This window comes from Semicossyphus pulcher, unplaced genomic scaffold (genome assembly GCF_022749685.1).
Source record: "Semicossyphus pulcher isolate SPU_LCO1_2020_fin unplaced genomic scaffold, fSemPul1.0.p SCAF_7, whole genome shotgun sequence".
NCBI classification, from domain to species: Eukaryota; Metazoa; Chordata; class Actinopteri; order Labriformes; family Labridae; genus Semicossyphus; species Semicossyphus pulcher.
Genome location: NW_027211748.1, coordinates 29,926,185 through 29,952,413, shown reverse-complemented (window position 1 = coordinate 29,952,413; position 26,229 = coordinate 29,926,185). Strand labels below are relative to the sequence as shown.

Below are 26,229 nucleotides of genomic sequence, written 5' to 3'. Positions count from 1 at the left end.
AGGACGTGGAGGACCGCTACGTGTGCGACAGCCGACAGATATAAGCTGTATCAGATAACTGTACCTGAAAAACACGCGGAGCTTCGCTGCGGAGGGCGGACGGATGGCGAGAATGCTGCCGCTGCCTCCTCTTCTGCCTCCCTGGACAAACCGGACCGCCTCCGAGGCTTCCTGAACACGGAAGCAGGCGAGGAGCTCTCTGCACATTCCTCCATCTTCACCGCAGACTTCAGCGCTCTCTCTGCTCCCTCCTCTCCAGCATTTGATGCTCTGCTTGCAGCGGGGCGCAGCGTGAAGCAGCCGGGGTGTGTTTTCCGCTTCACCGAGGATTACGCTAAATACTTTGCACGCGTTTTCACCTGAATCGAGCAGCGAGTGATTTCTCTGCCGGTCTTCATCCTCTTCATCATGGTGTCAGGGCCTGGGAGGTGTCCCGGACGTCCCTGCGGGGTTGTCCGGTACCTGGTGTCCGCCTGCCTGCTGTCTCTGCTGCTCTACCTGCCGGGGGCCCGGGGGTCTTATTACCCTCAGAGCGGAGAGTGTAAGGGCAAAGGGAAGGACTGCACAGGTAAGAACGCTGCTGCTGCTGCTGTTGCGGGTTGTGTGTGCTCTGCTGTGTGTGCGCACCATGCACCCTGAGAAAGATCTCATACCTGAAATCACTTCAACCTGTAAAATAACATGCACTTCCTGTTAATGCTGCACGAGGAGTCAGTGTTCAGACTGTGAATTCCTGCAGGTGTTTTCTTATCTCCTTGTCCCCCCTTGTTGACTCGGTGCCTCTGTGCTCTCAGAGTTTATTCTGACCTTTGCATCTCAGGAGGTATCACACAGACGCTCTAATTATAGCGGCTGAGATGCTATCAGATGTCTCGTGTCCTTAACGGACTGTGTGTGGCCAGTTTAGTTTCCAGCTGACAGAAATCACATTAAAAACGCTGCGTGATGGTGAAAATAAGTGTTTAGCTCGAACACGAGTCTTGTGATCTCCTGTGGTGTCTTTAAAGCTCCTACAGGGAGTTCATTACGACACTGCAGCTGCACTATTATCATGTCTGTGTGTAAAGGGGCGTGTAGCTGTACTGATGGCTAGTGTTTGCCAACCTGTGTACCCAACAGTTTCACTAAAGGCTAAAAACTGCTAAAGTTGTGCAGCCTGCAGCCTTCTTTCTTAAAAATGCTTATTTTATCTTTTTTGAAATTCTGGTATTTTTATTTGCTAAAAGGAGCTTTGACTTTCATTTCATTACAAATACACTCAACATGCAAACTTTGTGCTCGAGGAGGTTTAAAGAGGTTTTTTTCATACTTTTGAAGTCAAAACTATAAATCAAAGTCAGAGTTTCCCCAGAAAATGTGTTCGACCTGCTGTGATCTCGATGTAGACTCTGTTCTGGTTTCTGTTTGTGGTGCATTTGTAGGCCGAGTAGTACTGAGCAATCATGGAGCCTATCAGCAGAACGTAATCTGCCGTAATGACATCCCGGCTCCCGTCAGCTTCATCTGACAAAGATTCAGCTTCTTATAATGTCTATAAACAGACATCTGCATGCTGACAGCTAACAATCTGATCTAGATCAAAAACTTGTGTCGCAAAAGTTCAGCATTTAGATATCCCGACTTCCTCGAATGCATCATAAATTATGGCTCCGCCCTCCATCTCATGTTAAAGTAGTGTTCTTCTCCTCTTGAGGACAGACCTGACAAAGCTTCATGTTGTTCCTAATCTGCATCATGATGTTGTTCTTTCAGCAAACTGAAGAGCCGTTAATTAAAGTCGATCACAAGAGAATCTGTTTCTGTTTGGGCTTCATCCCGCTGAAGTGAGCCAGAGTCGTTCCCAGAGAATATATCGTTGTCAGACGATAGCCGATGGGTGCTGAGATCGTACCGTGATGATGTCATTACTTAGGTTACATGTTTTTTAAAATGTAGTGAAAACGGGGTCAGCAGGGGGCTGCTGCAATCAGGCTGCAGGAGATCGTTGTTCACATAATCCTGTTTAAAATGATTCTTATGTAAAAACACTTTTTGTTTGTTTACAAAAGTTACATAACCTTTAGTTGGTGCAGGTTTTAGGGAAAAGAAGAACTCGAAGGGACTCAACAATGTAGACACGGTATTTCTTCTGCAGATGAAACTATCAAAAAATAAAAATAAATTAATCACCTTCTAGAGCATTAAGAAATATTTTGTCCGTGTTTCAACATTCAGAGGAGTTTTTGATCAACATATTTTGAGTGTTAATTTTGCAAATTCTGATAAAAAGTCTTTTGCTTTTGCAGCATACACGTTTAGCTGAGGTTGTACAGATTTTAAGCATTGGTAGAAAGTCCAATACATGACATCACAAGAATGAATGTTTCATTTCTACTGCAGATTTAAATATGTTTATTTTAATCCCTGAAGCTGGGGCACAGCGGGGGGGAAACTGAGCCCGGCTTTCAACACAATCACACAAATTTTAATCTGAAAGCCAATTAAAAGTTTATACAATCATCACTCAGCTATAAATCCTAATAATATTCCTCATGAGCGTCATGCAGACACATCGTGTCCCTCTGAGCTGAAGGGGGGCGTCACAAAAACAGATGTGCAGATGTTCATGTCATGAAGAATAAATGTATTTATCAATGGATGCATGGCAGTAAAATAATATCCAACATAAGGACAATGAATGTGAACATATTTGCGCTCTGATTAAAACCTTATTCCTATCATTATCTCATATTCATTCTTTCATTAAGTGCAGCTCCTGCTCTTTAGCTGTTATTAAATATGTAAAAGAAAACCTGCAGTCATGTAGGAGAGTGTCAGCCGTCACTCTCCCCGTCTGCAGGAGCCTGCCTCTGCCATGTTTTATTAATGAAACCCTGAGTCGTCCTCGTGCGGCTCACATTGTTTGCATTAAGAAATGGAGCGTTTTCCTCGCAGACGAGCGCTGCCACCCTGATCTCTGCTCTCTGAGGCCCCGCACACTGCAGCAGAGCGCAAACACTCTGCGGAGGGGGACGGAAATGTTCCAAGTCACTAACCAAAGCAAACACCTGATTTACTTTAAAGCACACTCTCGCTGCTCCGTGCACGACATCCACCGTGTTGCACTTGATACCAGATAACTGGATGCACTCTTCTCAAACTGTTGTTGCTCAGAAAGCAGAAGAAAAGGAAGCTTTTACAGTCGCAGGAGGAACACTACAAAATGGCTCGTGGCATTTTGTTGGAAGCAGCGGCTGCTGTGTTCAGGGTTTGAAGGGAAATTCAGCCCCAGAGAAGCATCAAGCATTTATAGCACACCATTATTCACTGGTATTATGACTGCACTGTAAAACATAGTGTGTGTGTGGGGAGTGTGGTTATAGCCTTTCTGACGTCAGCTATGAATTCCTGAGGGGACGATTTGAAGCCCCGAGTTCTTGTTTACCACTTCCTGCCATCGTTCTCAGTAACTTTGGTCAGAAGGTTTAAGTTCAGCGAGGAGACGGAGGACATGCCAGCAGCAAAAACACAGCTGACATAAAGGAAGTGATTCTAAACCAACAATGTGTTACACATAATTAAAGGAACAGTATGCAACATTGACAGCTAGCGTCTAAAAAGGTACTGCAGTCCACATCCAAAATATTGGAGAGCGTTGTCTCGCCCCGCCCCCTCCTCCTCAGATTTGAAGCTCATTCTGGTTGCCAAGTTGAGGACACTGAACCTATGTGAGCGCAAGACGTGCGCTTTGACAATGACTAGCAACGAGTCCTTCACTTTCACTTGATCAGCTAATGTATACGTTTACAATGTACATATTGTTTTCAAATTATAAATCAGCTCATGTGGATTATAACTCTGTCAATGTTAGCTAGATACAGGGCTGGCTATGTTAGCTAGATGCAGGGCTGGCTATGTTAGCTAGATGCAGGGCTGGCTATGTTAGCTAGATGCACGGCTGGCTATGTTAGCTAGGTGCAGGGCTGGCTATGTTAGCTAGATGCAGGGCTGTTAACGTTAGCTTGATGCAGGGATGTCAATGTTAGCTAGATGCAGGGCTGGCTATGTTAGCTAGATGCAGGGCTGTCAATGTTAGCTAGATGCAGAGCTGGCCATGTTAGCTAGATGCACGGCTGGCTATGTTAGCTAGACACAGAGCTGGCCATGTTAGCTAGACACAGAGCTGGCTATGTTAGCTAGACACAGAGCTGGCAATGTTAGCTAGATGCAGAGCTGGCTATGTTAGCTAGATGCAGGGCTGTCAATGTTAGCTAGACACAGAGCTGGCTATGTTAGCTAGACACAGAGCTGGCCATGTTAGCTAGACACAGAGCTGGCCATGTTAGCTAGATGCAAGGCTGGCTATGTTAGCTAGATGCAAGGCTGTCAATGTTAGCTAGATGCAGGGCTGTCAATGTTAGCTAGATGCAGAGCTGGCTATGTTAGCTAGATGCAGGGCTGTCAATGTTAGCTAGATGCAGAGCTGGCCATGTTAGCTAGACACAGAGCTGGCTATGTTAGCTAGATGTTGGGCTATCAAAAGGTAAATTGGAGAACTGCAGGGGGTACTTGAGAGTTAACTCCTAAAATAATAATACATAAACATAAAAATGTAAATGTTAGTTCAATATACCACATTTTATATTTAATATTTATTAATATTCCTATTTTAACGCAGTCTGTAACTGCAGTCAACTGTGAATTTGACGCACGAAACAGGAAGATTGGTCATATTTACGAAAAAGTTTCAGTAATCTGCCAAAATAACCTTCCTGGAGGGACTGATTAAAGCTCGTAGACGAGTCACATGACCCAGCAGGAGCTTGTTCATTGGACAGAAGATCCAGAACAAACTAGATGTCACTTAAAACAACTCCAATCACTGCGATGTTTTCCTTCAGCAGGTTTTCCCTCCTCCTCCGCTCCGCTGCTTCACTCTCTGTAATAAATCGTCGGAGTTGGCAGACAGCCTGGACGAACCCCGGCAGGTACAGCGTGTGGTTATGAAGTGAAAGAAGCCGTAAAGAAAACCCTTCATCAGAGTTACTTTAACCGGAACGTCACCTGAGCACTCGTCTGCAGCTCCACAGACGAGCAGAAGACAGCAGGGACGCTTCCTGATTATTACAGAAGCAGTCGGCAGAAAACCCAGACTTTATTTTGTCCCTGCTGAAGAGCTCTCAAACCGTCGAGCAGTTCCATCTTTACCGAGTCACATTATATTCCAGGACGGAGCCAACATGGCTGATATCACTCTATAATTTGGTCTTGTGTGAGGTTTTGAACACTCGCTCACTGGGAGACCCTTTAGACCTCTCTGTGCCTCGGCTGATGGAGCGTCCAGACCACAAATATTCTGTAACAGGCCTGTTTAAGATCCAGCAGAAGCTCCGACATTAACAGAGCAGCGGGTGGATATCGATGTTCTGTCGACGCTGGTTACAGTTTACACTCGGTCATTTAGCCGGAGCTCTCATCCGCAGCAGCTGAGGATGATCGTCAGTGATCGTCCTGTGAGGCTGGAAACATGCAGGAGAGCTGGGACGATGTTTGTGGTGCTAAACCGAACCCACCAGAGACTGTATAACATGAGGCATCATCGTAAACACAATGCACACATGTCAGTCAGTTTTACAGTATCAGAAGTATGTAAGTGTGTGTGTGTGTGTTCCTGGGGGGCTGCTGCAGCTCCACAGTGTGCGTTACGTCTTTATGTTTCTGTTATTTTAAGGACATTTTATTAAAACCTGTAAAAACACTGACTTCAAATTAAAATGTGAAGTTTCTCCGGCTCTCTTCTGCAGGTCCGTCTCATCAGGAGCGGCTGATTTCTTACACACCCTTACAGCCTGGGACACAGCTGTCGGACAGTAGGGCTGCAACTAACGACTACTTTAATAGTCATCGATTATTGAAATCGACTAATCAGATGATGAATTGCACAATTAATTAATGGCTCTTATTTAGCTCTTAGCTTTAAATCAATCAATCAATCAATCAAATTTTATTTGTATTGCGCCAAATCATTACCAGAGTTATCTCGAGACACTTTACAAAAAGAGCAGGTCTAGAATGTAGTTGGAGGTTCTTTAAGCATGTGCTAACTAACAAAGACAATATGAGTTCTTCATTTAACATGTCTTTTATAAACGTTGCTGCTGATTTGGCTCCGACTGATACAAAAGATCAATAAAATATCAAGTTTCTGTCCGTTTAAAACCAACAACAAGAGCTGATATAAAAAATAAATCAAACACGGCTCCATCGTGCCTTCTCTTCAGACGCGCGCACATTCCCGACGTGCTCCCGTGATAAACGAGCTCCTCTTCACAGACCCTGCAGGCGATCCTTTTCTCTGCAGCGCTGAGGCTGAAATGCTCCCAGACTTTAGGAGTTTGAGGACGCGATGGTGATGCATCGGCTGTCGACATCATGCTATGTTTTGTTTACCTGCCGCTTCCCGGTCGCTCTCTCAGCAGAGACAGTGAGGATGTGAGACGACTCAGCTCCGGAGAACCATGTTATGTCCGCGCAGAGCATGAAAAACACGCAATGATGTAACCGACTAATTATCGACAATTACATTTGTTGCCGACTAATTTTGTCATCGACTGATCGTTGCACCCCTATCAGACATCATAACAGAATTTAAACGTGGCCACTGTTTATGTGTTTTTGTGAGTTGTTTCCTCAGAATGTCGATTAGCCAGATATTCATGACACTAGAGCTATAGAGACCCAAACTGTTTTTTGTACCAGGCTGCAAACATGTTTATTTCTGCTGTAAAGTTTAACATGGGGCTCTATGGGGACTGACTCACTGCTGGAGACAGCCTCAAGTGGACACCAGAGGAACTGCAGCTGTTGGCACTGTGACATTAGCAGTATTTTCCATCCCCTGAGGTTACCGCTCCGAAAGAATGATGAAGGACAGAAACCTTTTAATGCTTTGTCCTGTTTTTATCAATCAGCTGATTAAAGAGAGAGAGACTGTGGTGAAAGTGGATCATATTTAATGGATAAAATACTTCCTGGTTTTCCCTTTGATGTTCTCCAGCTGCTCTGCTTGAACTCTCTGAGGTTTCTGACGGACAGATTACTTGTTTCTGTTAGCTAGTTAGCTGTTAGCTCAGTTAGTGCCCAGTTGGTGTTTGCATCCCCAGCAAAGGAGCTTTGGACTGGAAGTAGCGGGTTATCCAGCCATGATCGGGAATGACGGAGGCCATTTTGACCCTGATGAATATTGTATGAAGGACTGATGAAGATAACCGGGTGACAGCAGCTCAACCTGCCAAGAAAACTACCTCCATACTGTCAGATTTCTCCCCCTGTGCGGCAGTTTGACTCGATGCTACGGTTAGAAACACTGTCTGGAGCAGGACTTTAAAGTCACGGTGAAGTGAAGGTGCTGTTTCAGTTTATGAGACACACACAGACTGTCTGCCCGCTCGTGAAATGCCAGGCACAGAGTGTGAATGACAGATAATGTTTTCAGGGCCAGCAGAGGCTCTTCCACTGACGTCCCGCTCCTCTCCAGCTGAGAAGGAATTATCCACCGATCAGGTCTGCAGACTGAGAACAGGGCAAAGCAATTATCTGCAGCGCTACGGGGAGACAGACGCTTTTAATTGTCTTTCAGGAGGCGATAAAAAGGTGTTTGTCAACTGGCTGGATGTGGACTTTCTAAATCTGTTTCAGAGTTTAATTAAGCCCCGAGGATGAAACACGGAGTGAAGTCAAGGTGCTTTTTGGGAGGAACGGCAGCCGTGTGTGAGGAGATGTCAGACTGTCAGTGAGTCGCTTGTTGCTGAAGCTTTACAGGTCGAGTCTCTGCAGGTAGATTCACCTGAATGAATATTCATGTTTGAATATTAATCAGCAGCCAAGAAACATCGCTCTCTTCAAAGGCACCAGACTCCATTGACAAAAACAGTAAATTCTCTGTGCAGGACACAGGAGCTGCTGCTCTACCGCTGCCTTGATCTGTTCGTTTGTTTAGCTTATTTTTATTGCTTTGTAGAATTTTAAACATCAAAGTCACACAACAACACAAACAAACTAACCAATCAAAGCAGAGGCAGAGCAGCAGCTCCTGTGTCCTGTGAGGTTAAATCACAGTTTTTATGAATGGAGTCTGGTGTGTGTGCAGAGAGCGATGTAACGTCTGTGTGTGGTGAAAACAATCATCTTCCTCTGTAACAAAAAGGTCTATCTCTGCAGGGATCCTTTCTGTCATGTTGTCACACACTTAGAAGAACAATCTGAGCCTGTCAGTGGAAACAACAAGAACTTTTAGTGGACGACCTTTGACCCATCAAGGATTATGTTGCAGCCATTACAACCTGTTTCACTGCTGCAGGATGAACACATCTACTGGAGTTATTTTAAAACTTCTTGCACATATAAATCATTCAGACCATAAGAACACAGGACCTTCTCATGTACCGCTGCCTCGATTGGCTTTTTGTGTTTCTGTGATGTTGGTGTTTTAAATCTGAATTCAGATCAAACACAAAACAACAGCTCAAAACTCACAGAGACAACAGATGGAAAAATGTTTGCAGATTGTTTTAAAGTAAAACAAATACACACAACAGATCCTTCCTGTCAAACTTCCTGTCAAGTAACAGCAGGTGAATTTTAAGCAGAGTAAGGAGCAGTGTGACTCTGACGAGTCCATAGGTTTATATTTAAATCAAATCTTGAATCAAACATTTTGGTAGAAAGACTGACTTTAATTCCTGTTGCATTGTGGGATAAAAACCTTTCATGCTTGTTTCCTGCAGCCACGTTTTCACTAACCGTCATTTTGGACATCTGAAGTGACTCACAGGAAGGTGATCCTGCTGCTCTGCAGGTGTGTCGCAGCCTGCAGGCCTTCAGGTGACACCCCGTCCTTCTCCTGCTCACCTCGGTCGCCCTGCAGCGCCATGACACACTGATGTTTGCACTTCAAACGAGCTAATCTTACTCAGCCCGAGCCTCGGATCAAGTTCATTCCAGAAATGTAAATCTTAACGGCGTCCGACCGCAGGTGTGAACGTGTGAGGCAGCCAGCGTCTGATTGATCCACCTCTTTGATCCTCCCCTGTGCTGGAGGAGTGTGAGACCCTGCTTCCTCTTTTCTCCCCTCTTCTGTGAGGTCATGGGTCAAAGGTCGGGGTTGGATACAGAATAGCATCACTTGCACTTTTTGATCAAAGACACCTTCGCAGGCAGATGTTTGATGATCCTTTCCATAAAGTACTAATTAATCTTATTGATTGCAAACAAAGAACCTTTTTAATGTTTAAAAAAAACGTAAAACTAAGTTTATAAGTCAAGTGAAATAATATTTTTAAAGCAGTGCTTTTCTTTTTTACGTTCTCTGGGGTCTAAATGACTAAAAGGTACAAACAGTGTCTGAATGTCTCCAGTAGATGTGTTCATCCTGCAGCAGTGAAACAGGCTGTAAGGGCTGCAACATAATCCTAGATGGGTCAAAGGTCGTCCGCTAAAAGTTCTTGTTGTTTCCACTGACAGGCTCAGATTGTTATTCTAAGTGTGTGACAACATGACAGAAAGGATCCCTGCAGAGATAGACCTTTTTGTTACAGAGGAAGATGATTGTTTTAACCACACACAGACGTTACATCGCTCTCTGCACACACACCAGACTCCATTCATAAAAACACTGATTTTAGCTCACACTGAAGTAGATGTTCTCCCGCAGCCATAATCAGTGAGTTTGTTATTGTGTGTTCTTGTTGTTTTATATGGTAACTTCAGATTCAACACAATATCTGTGTGACACACAGTACAAGCGGATTGCAGCAGCAGTAGAGCAGCAACTCCTGTGTTCTGTGTGTGTAAAATTACTCTTTTTTTCAATGGAGTCTGGTGTGTTTGCAGAGAGCGATGTAACGTCTGTTTGTGGTTAAAACAATCATCTTCCTCTGTAACAAAAAGGTCTATCTCTGTAGGGATCCTTTCTGTCATGTTGTCACACACTTAGAATAACAATCTGAGCCTGTCACTTTTTGTGTGAGTCATTTAGACCCCAAAATATGTAAAAACAGGCTCCAGGTTTAAAGAGATTCCAGCATGTGAAGCAGGGTAAGATACACTGCCTCCAACACGGCTTCAAAGGGGGGGTGTTGCATCATCTGAAGGCCTCTGCAGACACGGAACATAGCGAGGAGATTTTCAGGATGCATTTGTCTGCGTGGCACCAGGCTCTCACACACGTCGCCACATCGGGGCCGGTAACACGTCTAAATGTTAATGAACGTTTGGGCGTCAAACCAAAGGAACAATTAAGAGTTGGCGACATCCTCCACCCCCTCAGTGAGGAAATTAAAATGATTTCTGTGACAGCGGCTTAATGTGTGGGCTGTCTATTAGGCGAGGTAATACTACATGTGTCGACGGCCGTGTAGATTAGGCGTGAATGGCAGGTTTATGAAGGCGGGGAAGCTGCTGGGGCCTCATTTGTCAGATTTAGAGCGGCTCGGCCTCCTCACTGCTGCTGCTGCTGCTGCTGCTGCTGCTGCTCTATTTCAGCACCACTGTTTCTTCTGTGAAACGCAGGCCTGGTTAAAGATACAGCTCATCACAATGCTAAATACGAGGACGGTGATTTGGCTTCAGGTTGCATGACGCGGTGGATTGAACAGCAGTGGAGTGCAGTGACAGGACAGTCGTTTGTCTGTCCAAGTTTAGCTCAACATTTAATCAGAGAACAAAGAAATACACATTTAGTTTAGATATGAGTTTATTGAGTTTATTGTTTATTGGTTTGTAAGATAAGATTGTCTTATCTTATTGGCTGGTGGAGCAGATTCTGCAGTCAGTGCATTTAAACCATTGCAGAGACGAGACAAGAGCAAAGAGGTCATAACAGAGTGTTTCAGCCGTGTAATGTTTGTTTCTGTGGTTTTTAAATACATTTAGGCTGAGCAGGCAGGATATTTATGTTTAAGTAGGGCTGGGTATCGATAATGAGTTCCGATTCGATTTAATTCGATATGGATGTTTGTGAAGGGTATTTCAGTTACAATATCAGTGCACCTCTAACCTGCTGCGTTATCAAAGTGTTTAATGTTTACAATAAGAATTGACCCCAAAGACATCATGTACTTTTTATGTAACATGACCAACACACAGCAGTCAACACAATATCAACAGTGATGTGAATTAGACAGCTTATGAACTCTTTCAGTCTGAACATCTGGCTCGTGGTTTTGATTAAACAAACTGGACTTCAAGAGATCTGAGACCAAAACCACACGAGACTCAGAGACGTGAGGAGAGGCATACTGTACAACAACACGCTGAAGATACACCCGCGGACAAACCGACGCTGACAGAGAGGAACAGAAACATCGGTGCAAAACTAACTCACATATTCATGGACGCACGATAAAAAGAGTCCGGCGAAGGTTGCTGATGTCTCCATGTCTCCCTCGCTGCCGTGTTTTGGGGGGATGCGCTGAGTCGCGCTGCGTTCAGGAGCGCTCAGAAATGTGAGTGATCAGACACGTTTCTACATATTTTAAAAGATCGATCTCGGGATTTATTGATCGATATTGGGTCATTTAAATGAGAATCGATTTTTTAAACCCAGCCCTAATTTTAACTGCTTAATCAGCAAGTGCCAAAAGCTGCAGTTCCTCTGGTGTCCACTTGAGGCTGTCTCCAGCAGTGAGTCAGTCCCCATAGAGCCCCATGTTAAACTTTACAGCAGAAATAAACATGTTTACAGCCTGGTACAAAAAACAGTTTGGGTCTCTATAGCTCATTTCTCTCTTCAGGACAACTGTACGGGGAGAATCTTTATACAGCTCACCTGTTTACATTATATTAAGGCTGAAAGTGATGCATCATTAGGGGCGTGGCCTCTTTGAGTGGCAGCTGCTAGCTTCAGCTAATTCAGTCACTGAACGTAACCTCTGGGCCGTGTTTGTGCTGTTGGAGCCTGTTGGAGTTATTAAATGCAAATATGAGACAAACAGAGATTTATGATGAAATATGAAGTGTTTGCTTTCACTCTCTGGAGACGGGAGCTCGCGGAGGACAAGATGATATTTTAACTCGACTGGCTGATCTGTTTACTCTGGTATCTCAAACTCTCCCTGCAGGAGGGTTTCAGCTCTGAATGTGTTTACTGCAGAATGCAGCTGTGCGTGTTCACTGAGGTGGTCTTCATGTGAGTGTTTTTCTCTTCGCCTTCGCTGGTGGATATTTATCCTGATAGCAGCTTCTCCGGCTTCATACCTTTTGAAGACAAGACCAGTGATTTCTGCCAAATGAGCGGTGTTGAATCAGCTTCTGCAGTATTTATCGGCGCAGCTGGTGTCAGGAGAGACGATTGATCTCTGTCTGTGGAACATCAGGAGAGACGCGTCGTCTGGATGAACATTTGTTTTTAAATGTTGCGAGTGCAACGTTCAGACCGGCAAGAATACAAACTCAGAGTTAAAGGGGCTCACCATCCTCGTGCAGCTGCAGACGATGGTGACGATTCTCCGCGCGGTCGTCACTCTGAGCGACTTCTTTAACAAAGCAGTCATTTAATCCATTTTTAATACAGGAGTATTGATTAGTGCAGCTGTAAAGGTAAACACCACACTCTCTGAGGATGCATAAAGCTGGGCGCTCTCTTTCTGTTGACACTGCATCCTTCATTCATGCAAGGCATTGTGGGAAGCACCAGCCCCCATCTTCACCATGTTGCATTCGAGGTACTCTCTTTCTCCCATTCACAAGAAGCCATGACCACCACAATGTGACGCAGTGGTAAGAGGTCGTGGCCATTTACCGAGAGCCACAGCCAGGTAACTGTGATCGGCCCAACCACAGCCTGTAACACGGGCTCTGTTGTCGTACATGTGCTGTGTCTCTGAGCTGCAGACAGAACAGTGTCTTTATGTCCCGTCACTCGTGTTATTAGCCTCAGGGTAACGAGCAGCTCCTTGCTGATGGTGATGAATTCTTCATGACAAAATAACCGGCGGAGGCCGAGTCGTACTTTTATTTATTCAGCAGGAATTGATTGAACCAATATTTTCTTGCCAGAGACGATTCATAATTCAGTGCTGCTGCGTTTTAATTCTGCGGCCGTCGTACATCATCCTTACTGTGGTTGGTTGGTATGCATGTCTGCATCTATCCCGGCCTTCTTTTATTCTCCTCAGCCTTTTGTCACTGGGAGCCTCTGGAGCTCATATTCTCTGCAGGGTTTGTTGTGAAGCCATTAGCCGCCGCAGAGCTCCGGGTTAGCTTCCCCCTCCCATTGATTGGACGGACAAAGAGCCTGTAGCCGACTGGAGTCGACTCCTCTGCATCTCTGGAGCTACGGCAGCATCTCGAAGGCTCCTATTGCCTGGCTGCTGCTTCGGAAGATGCACACGCACCGATCTTGATCTCTTTGTGCATCAATTAAAATGCATCAAGTGCAAATCACCTGCCGGGGGGAGCGGGGTCTGGTGTCCTCTGCTGTGCCCAGAATTGGAATGGGACCGGATTAGTCTCGCATCAGCGACTCTGAGGGCGAACCCATTCAATGCAGCAACAGGACAGGGGGGGGGGGAGGTGCTGTGAGGCTTAATGAGTACCTCACATATAAATCTGTCTCTGTGTTTGTGGTCCAGATGATGTAGATCATCAGTGTTTACAAAGGTTAGAACTGCATTTATCTCTAAGACAGACATTCAAGTGCTTCACAGTGTTTGTCGGCCTCCTCGGTTGCTGTTGGTTTCTCTCTGCACTGAGATAATCACTCATCTGTTCTGCTGTTCTGTATGGTTCAAAACTGTTGATCTGGTTAGGGAGGAACCTTCACACAGAACTGGTATCTTTCAATGAAAAGGTTCTCCTGTGTGATCTGATGTTGTCTGATCTGTTCTCAGACACTCTGTGGTCTCGGCTGTCTTTGTCTGTTTGTGGTTTGCATCTCGCTGCTTGTTTATCCCAGTAACTCGGCTTGTTAGCCGAGGTTTTGATCTTCCTGCAGCAGCCGTCTGACGGCGGCGGGAGAGTCTCGGTGTGGATCTGAGGCCTAAATCTCTTCTTCAGCAGTTCAGTGTCTCACGTCAAACTACAGCTTTAAAATACGAATTGAACAGAGCGCACATCGGGTCGTGTGCCGCCGCTTCAAAGTCAATATCAGAGTGAGACATTTTCCATCTTCGCCGGCAGGAAGGTTTATGTGATTGCCCGGGGTTAGAAGAGGAGGAGGTTAACGACTGAAGGCTTAGAGCGAGGCAGAGGGGAAGACAGGTCCTGACAGGAAGTTACAAAGGAAAAAAAACAGAGAATAAGACGACACGAGAGCTTGGCGCTGAGCATGCAACACGGTCCTGAGTGTCAGGACAGCTGCATCAACAGACAGCATCAGCTCATAGTTGTGAAATCTAAATGTACTGAGTCTGCTGTTCAGTGCTTTTATTCCAGGCTTCCTGGGAACAGCTGGAGGTTGCGACAGAGTTGGGGTTTGTTGTGTGCTCGCGGTGTCCTGACAGCAGCGTCCACGAGGTTCAGAAACAGTCCCAACATGCGGAGAGGCCGTAAAGCGTCTGCAGGAGGACAAAGCCCCTCTCAGTCTCTGCTTGGCTCTGTGTGCAGACTCTCAGAGGAGCTTTCCACAGTAAAGGCAGCACTTCACCACAAAGATGAAACAGATTTATAGCAGGCATATCACACAGACAAACCCAATCAGTACACAGCCTGCAGACGGGGAACTCACACCCGCGAGAGAAGAGCAAGCAGTAACTAACGAGAGAAACACACAAGCAGAGGCTGTTTTTTATTCCATCAGTGAGCCAGCATCTTCACAGACATGCCGCTCAACATGTCGTGACTCTCAAGCTTAGCATGATGTTATATTGATTCTTCTGTCTCCTCCGTCAGCATCCAGGGGTCGTCTTGCCGTCTTAGTCAGAGCTGCACCGCCCAAGTCCCTGCACATGCTCAGTCTTCTTTTTTCTTCTTCTGTGGGGAATGTTTCAAACTGCTCCCTTTACGACGTCTCTGAACCTTCTTGTTGAAATGACGTCTTTGTGTAGACCCGATTTAACCCGCTGCAAAAAAACGACACCGGGCAGAGTCAGCTGCTAGCTGCACGGCTAACTTCGATCTGTAGCTAAGGCACATAACACTTCTTCATAGCTGTGACACCGAGCGCCCCCTACAGGCCTGGAGCACTTCTGTCCTGCATGTGTTTTGTGGGTTTGTGTGTTTTGCACTCAGCGTTGTTTCTGTATTGGCAGCACGTTTGATGTTAATGCTTTTGTTTCGGCTTTTTGCAGCACGTTTTTTTTTAATTGGAGCGTGTTTCCGCTGTCGTTTCTTCTAATGGAAACCGTTGCAGACCGATTGCTCTTGTCAGCCACCGTAATTCTGCCTTTATGAGATCGGACAGCTGAAGAGAGACAGGAAATATGTGGCCGAGGGCAAAGAGTCGAGGGCGGGAGGCGAACGTCTGTAGCCTCTGTATATGGAGCGCCTGCTCTAACAACTGAGCTAAACCAGCGCCTCAATTCACCCTTTTTTGAACCGGAAACGAACGTTGAAATCCCGGTTGGTGCTCACTGAGGTATGAGTACGAGTTTCCTGCTAACAGCTAATTAAGGGACTGCTCCTGTGGGTCGTATTAGAGGGTTGGAACGAAGCACCTGCGTGGTGTTATTAGTTGCAGGTCTTGTTGGTCGGTGCGTGAGTGCTTTTTATCCTCCTCCTTCATGGAGGATCGTCACCGGGCCTGCTGCTGTTTCATTTAAAGAACAAGAACTCAAACGGTCGGTATTCTGCAGGTGTTTTTTTCTTTAACAGCTGTTTCCACACAAAGCAGCTCCTCCCCAACAGAACGAACCACTGTAGTGTTTATTCACCGCCCGTCACCGTATTGACACCAGTTACACTGTATGAGCTTATGGGGCTGTAATTATGCACATTACACAGCGGTTTGTGGGGGCGGAGCGAGTTGAAGAGGCTGACACACAAGCTGATTCACAGCCAGCAGGAAGGTGACGAAGAGGAGGAGGATGATGATGATGCAGGCTTCTGGTTTCAATCCTCAGTACAGCTGCCGTAGGATGCTGGAAGTAGCTGGTGGAGACAGTTGAACTACCTGTCCTCTGAGCTGCCACCAAACAAAGAACACGCCTGCGGTTCGTCCCGTCTGTGCTCACTGCCTCTGCTTCTTTTGTGTTGTCGTTTTGGGCTTGAGTGGCAGGGTCTCCTGTGGTGGTCTGAGGGCGGGGGGGGGTGGGGGGGTGGGGGGGGTATAAGGGGATGATGAGATGGAGGTACAAAAAGGTACATCTGCGTAGACTTTGAAAATGATGCAGTCATGTTGGCGGTAATAATTAAACAACAACGGCGTAGACTTTCACAATAAGTCTGAACATATAAACACCTGACCCACACCTGACCAACACCTGACCCACACCTTTGGACGGCGCGACAGACTCATTCCTTGTCCATGTTTAAGCTGTGGCTGCAGAGAAAGCTGCTCAGAAGCTGAACTTGTTTGTTGCACCCGCCTCTTGTTTTTGTCTGATGGTGTTTTCTTGTGTGTCTTCTTTTCTTATTAGCTTCTTTAAGAGTCTGAACACACACACTCACACACACACACACACACACACACACATACACACACACACACACACACACACAGCCCTGTCTTTTATTGGAGTCTTAAATGGTTCCCTGCTTAGAAGGAAATGGAGGCCTCAGCTTACAGTTTAGATAATAGGTGTTAAAAGTCAAGTCATGATTCTCCCACTCTCTGTCTGCCCGTCCACACACACACACACACACACACACACACACACACACACACACACACAGAGATTGTATATGTCCTCCAGACTTTCTGTTGGATATTTAGAAGCTGTTTTGATTTTCTGCCTGCTTCTTTTTTTATTCTTCCTGACGGCTTCTCCAAAGCTCAGCTGCGATCAAACCTGAGGCTGTGAACAGCTTTTTCACCTGTCTGTACAGGTTCAACCAGGGATGGGTTTTAAGAACTGGTATGTGATTGGTCAGTACTGAAAGAACCGATAAGCTCATGGACAAACGGTGCTTCTATCGGTATTTGACTTTGACTATCCTGAACTATCCCTTTCAATCTGAAGCAGTGTAGCATGTTTGCCTGCTTTAGCAAAGCGGCTAATGCTAACGCCGTTGCGGTACTGCTGGTGCAGCCTCTGAGTCCCGGTGGCTCCGAGAGCAATGCAGCAGAAGCCTGTCTTTATTCAGTCACTGTTGTTAGCTAGCTTCGGTTGTTAGCACTTCTAAGTTCTGCTACAGTTTAATCCATAGACAGCGTCAGTGAAGCAGCAGCCCCAGCTTCATCTGCAGGAGCTAACGTTAGCAGAAGTCAGGCAAACCCATCCTCCATCGCTGAACGAGGGAAACTGACAGGAGCGAACCGCAGAATGTCACGGTCGCCATGGTTACTGTAAAAGATTTACTTCACAGTGGAGTCCGGCTGGTTTAGGTACGCTAGTAACTGATAGCTCGCCTACCTGTGAATTCTGAGTAGCCATGACAGCCAGAAAACAGTTTTTGTGTTGCTTATGATTGTCACTGTTGACTGTTGTTTCTGCAGGGAGATGACCACAGGCCTTAACCCCTGAATAATGGAGAGTAGTATTGATTAGAGAATCGATAAGTATCAGTACTGAGAAGAAGTAGCGGTATCGATAAAATCCTAACGACACTAACTTTTGCACGCGCATGTTTCTGGTTGATTTCTTTGTAGGAAATCCTCTCACAGAAACTCACTGTGAGCTCCAGAACCTTCTTTTTGTGTTTTCTACTATTTTGATTTGTTCGCCTCTAAGCCACCAATTCTGCGGTCACAGTCAGGGTTTCAACCTCAACCATGTTGCTTACAGCCAGAAAAAACCTGCACCTGATGCACCTGCTCCCTGAGCTCCCTGCATGCAGGTCTTCCTTTCAGCTCTCTGTGGAGTGAAGTCAAAGTGAAACGTCCTCACCGTCCTGCTGCTTTTGCTGCACATAATGTGAGCCTGTGTAATGGCTGAGTAAATCAGGCGAAATAGAGCGACGCCTGCAAATAAAATAGACCCAGATTTACAGTTTAAAGTGCTTCACATCTGCAAATAGCTTTTCCATTAACAGTAACAACAAAATATGGAGAACAGAGAATCAGCACAGAACATCAACAGCATTTAGTTGCTTTAAGGACGTCTCGTTTTATTCCCCCTGCACTTTTTATAAGTGCACCATTTCAAGACGAAGCTGTGAAAGTATTAAAAGGCTTCTGTGAAACCTCCTGAATAAAACTGAGTGTAGAGGAGCCACGTGATGACCTCTGCCTGAGCATCAGCTGTGTTTAATACAAGAAGTATTCGCTCTCCAGGAGCTCTGTTGTTATTTCTGTAATAAAGGAAATATTGTTTATCATCTCAGTTTGGATAATTATGATGAGTACGATCATTCATAAATAAAGGTGTAAAGAAGATTTAAGCAGACACATTGTGAGGCACCAGTAGAGAGCCGCATGCGAGTGCTGTCGGCTGTGGGCGGATGTGCGGCCTGTAAAATAAATAAAGCACATTTCATTGACTTTTATTTCCTGAATGTGCGGGGCTGGGCCCGTTTATCGCCTCAGCCTGAAGCGCGTCACACCTCAGCGGCTGCTTCTCACCGCTGCAGAGACAGCGGCGATGTCAGAGCCCAGTGCAGGGACGGCTCCTTCCAAGGAGAGCAGAGGACGTGCACGTTGAGACGTTTAAGAGGTTTCTGCCTGTTAAAGGAAGTGTTTCTGTCTCATGCTGGGTTTAAATAATATAACAAAGAGTACGCTCTAGACCTGCTCTGTTTGTGATGTGGCAAATGAGATTCTGTTTGTGGTGGTAGCTGACCGGAGTTGTTCATTAATCAGACTAAAGAAACTCAGAGCGCTCGTGGCACGTAGCAAACTCACACATCTCTGGCGGAGGAAGAAACAGAAGCCAACTTCTACCGCTCTTCTCGTCACTACGGCCCGCCGCCTTCTCTGCAGGAAAAGACAGCAACAGTCCTGAGTCCCTGCACGCGCCGCCACAGATAAATCAATGTGAGACAGACAGTGAGCGAGCGAACAAGCTAGGTCTGGTGGGCGCAGACACAGATAGCTGCTGTCAGTGCTAACATATAAATAAAATAATGAGTGTAAAAACAGTGTGTCAGACTTGTTGATGACTGGCTCTATGGGGACTGACTCACTGCTGGAGACAGCCTCAAGTGGACGCCAGAGGAACTGCAGGGTTTGGCAGTAACTCTAAATGTAACTCGTGTGTTGGACAAACAACCTGCGTCGTGTTTTTTTATTTAGTCTTGACTGATCTGGAGCGAATTCATACAATTAAAAAAATCAAGGTTCAGTAAAATGTTTCTTTCCTGTTGGACCTTTAATAGTGTCCCAGAATTCCTTGTGTTCCAGGATGCGTGCACCGTGTGACAGTCAGTGCACGGCAACTCTCCGCTCTGTTGAGGTGGATATGAGGCTTAATTGTCTTGTTAGTAACAAACCAAACTGCCAGCAGGCCCCGGCGACCTGACTCGTCTTAGAGAGACTTCCCTGGAGGTCAATTACTTCCTGCTCTGCCCCTGCGTCAGACTCCAGAATGAACCTGGAAGGAGTCTGTGTGTCCCTCTGATCTCTTCAACATGAATAAAACATCAAAGCTGTTATCTTCACGCTGCACTCTCTGCTTCTCAGGTGAAGATTAGTCTGCTGCAACAGCTGATGAAGCCAAACGAGCCGAGCGTCTGCCGGAGGCCTCCGGGCCACTCGCAGTCAGACGCTCGCTCTGCCTTCTAGGGAAAAAAAACACAAAACTGGACAAATTAGTCTCAGTCACACAGGAGGAGGAGGAGGAGGAGGAGAGGAGGAGGAGGAGAGGAGGAGGAGGAGGAGGAGAGGAGGAAGGCAGGGCGGTAATTAGACAGCAGATTCTTCTGCAGCATCTGCTCAGAGTCACTGTCACGGCTGAAGGTTCAAATCTCTGCGACCTCATTTTTCATCTTTGTTTTCTCTGGCTGCTGTTCACATTTCTCCTTCATTTCATTAAGTGTTTATGGAACAGCTGTTAGGACGGCGGGAAGAATAAAAATCGGTAATAAAGATGATAAAGATCGAGCTGACCAAATCGTTGCATATAAAACAGCAGACCAGCTTTCCCACGATGCACCTGTGACACGTGCCGGCATGCAGAACGTTCTTGAGGATTCTGGTTTTGTACAATGTTTTTCTCCACTCAGAAAAAATGCTGCAGTTTGAGTCTTTGCAACATATTATCACTTCCCATATTTATGGTTCAAGTTTTGCAGCGACCTCTTGTGGCCTTAGTTAGAATTACCAGAGAACAGGCAGGTGACGTACTATGGAGACAGGTAAAGTCCATTTGAGGAGGATAGATGAGTCAAACAAACTCATGACCTTCACCGAGAAGATCAGGGTTTGACTTCTGCGTAAAACCAGATGTTGACTTCATGTGGCCAGCGTACGTTATTTCACTTAAATAACTTTTTACAAACTCTTTCTCCTACACTGAACCAACAAGTTTGAGATATTCTTGCTTGCAACTACCCGTTTGTGTGTGTATGATGGCTGTCGTGCTTTCCCTGAATCTGTTTGGAGCGTCGGCTGTGCACAAAAATTAACACTACGTGGATGCGAGATGCAGTCTGTACATGAGCAGTAGGGGCAGTGTAGAGGCAGAGGGCATATGACAGGGTCAACACAGCAGCAGGGACAACAACGGCAGAAAGTTCTGAAGACGAGCTGATAGACAGACTCCACAATGATCCACATCTGTACGATGTGTCGTTGCCACAGAGACAAACATGCCTGTCAAACAGCTGCAGACAGATAAGTTCTGTTTTAGAAGTCGACGCGAAAACCTGCAAAACTAAATGGGAACAAGTCCGGGAGCGTTACGTCCGAGCACAGAGGAACATGTTGGAGAGACGGAGCGGGGCCGGAGCAGACGGTGTGTTCTGTCCACCGCTCATCAGTCGCCTGAGCTGGCGACAGTATGTTGTCCGTCACCAGGCCTCTGAGAATTCAGAACTGACATCACAGTAACCTTACGTTCATGTTGTAGACGGTTGTGTGCGCGAATGCAAGGTTGAAAAGAAAGTATGTCTCCGGCTTAATGTGAACCAAACGGTGACTAAAAGACCAATTTGTGTTTTATTTAACAAGATCGTCTGTTTATCGTGCAGGATTATGTTGCAGCCATTACAGCCTGTTTCAGCGCTGCAGCCTGAAGACATCTACAGGAGACATTCAAAACCTTATGTTCTCATTTAGACCCCCAAATACACATACTGAATCAGCTCTTTAAGTGAACTTACTGAAGGCCAGTGATGGATGAAAAACTAAAATCCATACTGGATATAAATGTAAAATATATTTACTTTAGAGGACATCAGAATCTCTGCGTTGTCTGTGGCAACGGGGCGGAGGAGGAGGCGTTCAGGGTTTCATGTTTTATTCAGACAGAACAGAGAAAAGCTCTTCACACAGGAACTCATCCAGCTGCTGCGGTCAGGAGCTTTAAAATAGATCCAGGAACAAATGGACAACAGGAGCAGAGCAGCTCTGAGCGTTTAGTCTTCATTAGAGTGAACAGACCTCACATCCATCCTCGTGTTTCGACACTCTGACGTCTCCTCGGAGGGATCTAACATCTCACACTCTTTAATAACTGTTTAATACAGCAGCGGGTTCAGTGACCCAATTATAGGCTGCTATAGACAGGACGACATGACAGCTCCCCTAAAGTGAAGCCAAACTCATAAAGCCCGCCTCCTCCATGTTAACAGATGGGACATGAGTCAAACTATAAAATCAAAATACACGTCAAACACATTTTTTCTGACAAGTTTACTTTTAATTAGTTATTTGATGCTATAAAAAGGGGGTGTGGCCTCATGATTGACAGCTCTGTGGACAAATGGGGCTCCTGCAGCGTTCTGTTCCCGAGCAGCAGAGTAGAGGAGGAACGGCGAGAGGAGACGTAACTAACACTAACACTACACTCAGTGAACTTTCCATCAGCGTGAATATCTGCTTCAGACCGACACAAGAAGCTGTTCTGCTGCAGACTGAGCCCACCTGAGGGCTCCAACACGCTAAGCACACAAGGTAAAGGTGTGTGTCGGGTGGAGGAAGGGGCGGGACAGCAATGCTGCGGCTCCACCAGCCGATCTCTACTGCACACACTCTGATACAGATGGGCAAGATGGCAGCGCTCGCTCCGGGGGGGTTAGCTTCACTTTAGTACAACGAGTGGAGGAGACGAGTCGGCCATCTTTATTTACAGTCATTGGGCCTAATGCTTCAAAATTTGACTTATAAGGTACCACAATGACATCGCTTTTGGACGCTCTCCTCTGGCTTATAGCTGTGATGTGATTTCGGACAGGTGATGTAGTATAAGAGAGGTAAAAGATTGGGTGATAGATGATCAAAGAAAGGTGACTTTGAGCTGATGTTTGACTCCGTGTGAAACGAGTCTCGTTTTTGCTTCATTACTTAAAGTTATAATCTAACTAACTGCTAAGACTGTTGGCCTGTTTTATCTGCAGCAATGCATCATGGTCTATAAGATCTTTCCTTTCCTACCTCTCATGAGCTCAGAGAAACATCCAGTCAAATAGTTTATTGAGCATAAGAAGAAGGAGCGTTTACATGTTATCCTTCAGTGAATCTGAGACACAAGAAGAGAACGCTGTGATATGTAAAGCTGTCGTGTTGTGCAGTATAAGCACAATGCTAGGACTCAGTGGAGTAGAGGTATAAAGATGCATAAAATCTAAATCGTAAAGTAATATAAACACTTTTAACTTGTCCCAGTGGAGGCGTCTTTGAGTTGTGCAAAAGTCTTGAACGAGGAGAAGCTGAATATCTGAGCAGCTTTGAAGTGAACATTATTATTCATGAACTACAAAGAAAGAAATCAAAATGCCTCCTCGACACACAGGAAACTGGAGCGTTTGTGTCTCTGAGCGTGATGGGGATTTGAAGTCCCATCATGCATCACTGATGGCCGCATTTTACGTGAATGTCACGCCTCCTCCGTCTCCTGTTTCACGTCTCTGCTGCTGTGGATAAATCCTCTGCTTTTAGAAAACCAAATCAATACGCCACAGCAGTCCTGGAGACCGCTCCCCTTCTGTGTGCAATGAAACCTCGCTGTGTGTGCGTGTGTGTGTGTGTGTGTGTGCGCGCATGTGAAGGTGGTGCATTCCTGCCCTTTGTTGGAAAGTACATTGATTGCACTGAATGTTATGATGTAAATTGTGAAGAAGACAAAGGAGAAATGATCAAGCTGTGCAGTTAAAGACGTAACGTGTTTTAAATGAGCCGATGAGGTTTGATGTCCGACAGAGCAGAGCTAGCATGCTGGATGTGTAAATGCTAACACATAAAGAACAGATGCAGACCAACGTGTTTATATTTGAGAATGATCTCTGGATCTTTACATCTTGTGCGCTCGCTGATTTTCCAGCCAGCGATCCCTGCAGAGCAGACGAATCCTTATTTCTCAGAGATGTTCTCTAAAAGGCTACATGCTGGTTGTTTACATTTAAGGCAACTCATCCCTAGTTTTACTTCAAGAGAGGATACTTCCTAATCTCTGGTTCTGGTTTCCATTTGTAGTACGCTTGTAGGCCCAGTAGTATCGACCAATCACGTATCAGCAGGCTGAGGTGTGCGCAGGAATGGAAGTCTGGGCTGGAAGTCGTTTATCGCCCAGAAAGTTACTCCCAGAGGATATATCGACGTAGGACGAAAGCTGATGGGTGTCGAGATTGAATACTTCGTCCATCATTGTGTGTAATGTTAGATGTGCGGAGACTCATGAACTTTAAATAAACTGAAGTTGAATAAAATGTGTTCATTGGTCTCTGCAACATCAGGACACCATGTAAAGATAAAAACATTATGTTGACATGTTGAATAACAGCAGCAGGTAACCATGTTGTGTCAATGCCCAGTCTCTGTTTGTATGCAGCAGCGGTGAAAGGGTTAAAAGATGTGAGCGAGCTGAAGGCCTCAGAGCAGCAGACAGAAGATGAAGTATTGACGTCCGTCCCTCCTGGAGTCGGGGCTGCAGTGCAGGAGGGGGGTTAGATAACGAGCCGGGGCTGGGTGGCCATGACGGGTGACGGCACGGGGGATTTGGGAGGTGGATGTGCCTCCGGGCGGCGGCTGCTGCTACGCTCCGTCAGCTTCTTTAGTTCTGCTCCGATCCAAAAGAGGGAATTATGTGCATTTCAAATCCCTGTGTCTGCTGTAAAATGTATGAGGGCGAGGAACCTGAACACGACACAGCCGGGGTCGACTACAGACACACACAAATAAATCTCGCTCCTCTGATAACACGGCGTGGACACACACACACACACACACACACGCTCTCATTTGCATTCGTGTTTGTGTCCGGGCGGAGGTTTAAAGACTTCTGGTTGTCGTTCAGCATAATCCCAAATTGTCTGGGTGTTAAGAGTTTGGCTTCCCTGCAAACAGGAAACAGAACACACTCTCTCTCACACACACACACACACACGCACACGCACACGCACACACACACACACACACACACACACACACACACACACACACAGAGATGATAGGCCTCCAGGCTGGGAGCTGCTGATGGATGTTGCTGCTGGTTGGACTTAATTAGCCATGAACGGCCTGCAGCCGCCCGGCTGTGGACCTCTGAGCAGGTTTCTTCAACACGAGAGGATTTGATGATTTGTCGGTCACTTCCTGTCGAGTGTAAAATTAGGCTGAATTAGTGTGAAAATTAGAAAAACAGCTGTTGTTTTTGGTCACTTTCACTAACATCATTTACAGCTTCAGTATCACAATATGTCAGCGGGCACGGCATGTGTTTTAGACGGCGGTCGGGGTGATTAAATGTAAAGCCCTTTTTACACTGAGGTTCTGCCTCAGCGCCGTAACGAAACTCCGCTGTCATGCAGCCTTTGCCATTTTATACTGGTCCAAGCAACGCCGGCGCAAAGCCGCCCCACTGTGTGTTCTTACAGCTCTCCGGGGTTGGAGAAGCAAAACCTGCGGGAGGTGTAAACAAACTGCTAGCTCCGTTGTTCAGATGCTGTTACGCCTCTGTTACTACCTCCGATGCCGGCTCAGAGGCCTTCAGCCTCCTTGCGTTTACATAGAAGACGTAACGTAACAGAGGCGTAATAATCCCGCCTTGAACTGGCAGTGTAAAAGGGGCTTATGTTACATAATTAAACAACATAAGCAGCCTAGTTATTTTATCTCAAACCAGCATCTTTTTTTATTATACGTGTTCAATACGTTTGTCTGTGTGTAGGGATGAGGACGTGTTGCATGCTAACAGTAGGGGCGCTAACTGAGGAGCGAGTCGTAGAGAACTCTTGTCCTTCTCAGAAAACACAAGGTGATTCCAGCCCGCAACCAAATCTTTGTTTCAGGAAGAGACAACCTGGACTCATCCATCAAACCAACACGATGAAAACAGCAGGTGTTAAAAACTTCTGAGCCTGAAATCCACAGAACAGAGAGAGAAATAATTTGGTGTTTCTCCTAAATTAGAATAACCTCCGTGTTCGGGGTTTTTCATTTCAAACTGTTTATTGCATCAATAATTTAGTCCTCAGTGTGCGCTTCCAGCGGCTCTCTGTCGGGGTTTCTCTGAGTGTCAGCTGCAGGTTCACGTCTCTTCGGCTCCTTCAGCAGCTGAGCTTCAGAGTCGTCACTGCGGCCAGTGGCGGCCATTTTTAGGAGTAGGGGAGGTCCGCAAACAGTAATTACAGGCCATTACACGGCTCTTCAAAGCCCACTCAGCTGTGACAGTTACAACACACACACACACACACACACACACGCACACACACACAGTAAGGCGGGAATCTGTGGCTTTTATCTCAAAGAAAATGTGGATAATTTAAGTTGGCTGCACATTTCTGAGCCGTGGAGGCCTGTTATTATCAGACATGATTCCCTTTACAAGCTGCCAGCAACAGCACTGAACAGCATGTGTGTGTGTGTGTGTGTGTGTGTGTGTGTGTGTGTCTGTGTGTTTGTGTGTCTGTGGGCCCAGTATCGTTCACATTTCAGAGTCTTGTCCTCAGATCTGCTCTGCTGCCAGGTCCGTCCTGACATTTCGAGCTGATCAGTAATCAAACGGTGAAGAGCAGCACTGATGCAGCAACGAGTCCAAACTGCTGAAAGTAAAAACAGCTTCA

At 46.0% G+C, this 26,229-nt stretch overlaps 1 protein-coding gene across 2 annotated transcripts in view; it reads left to right on the top strand.

The window, feature by feature from the left end:
- Positions 1-326: 326 nt before the first annotated feature.
- The window catches only part of tmeff1a (transmembrane protein with EGF-like and two follistatin-like domains 1a), a 75,263-nt gene continuing 49,360 nt past the window's right edge, over positions 327-26,229 (top strand). For both annotated transcript variants that reach the window (XM_069685483.1, XM_069685482.1), the window contains exon 1: positions 327-568. In XM_069685483.1, coding sequence (XP_069541584.1) covers positions 409-568 — 160 coding nt within the window. In that variant the 5' untranslated portion in view covers positions 327-408. The remainder of the gene's footprint in view (positions 569-26,229) is intronic.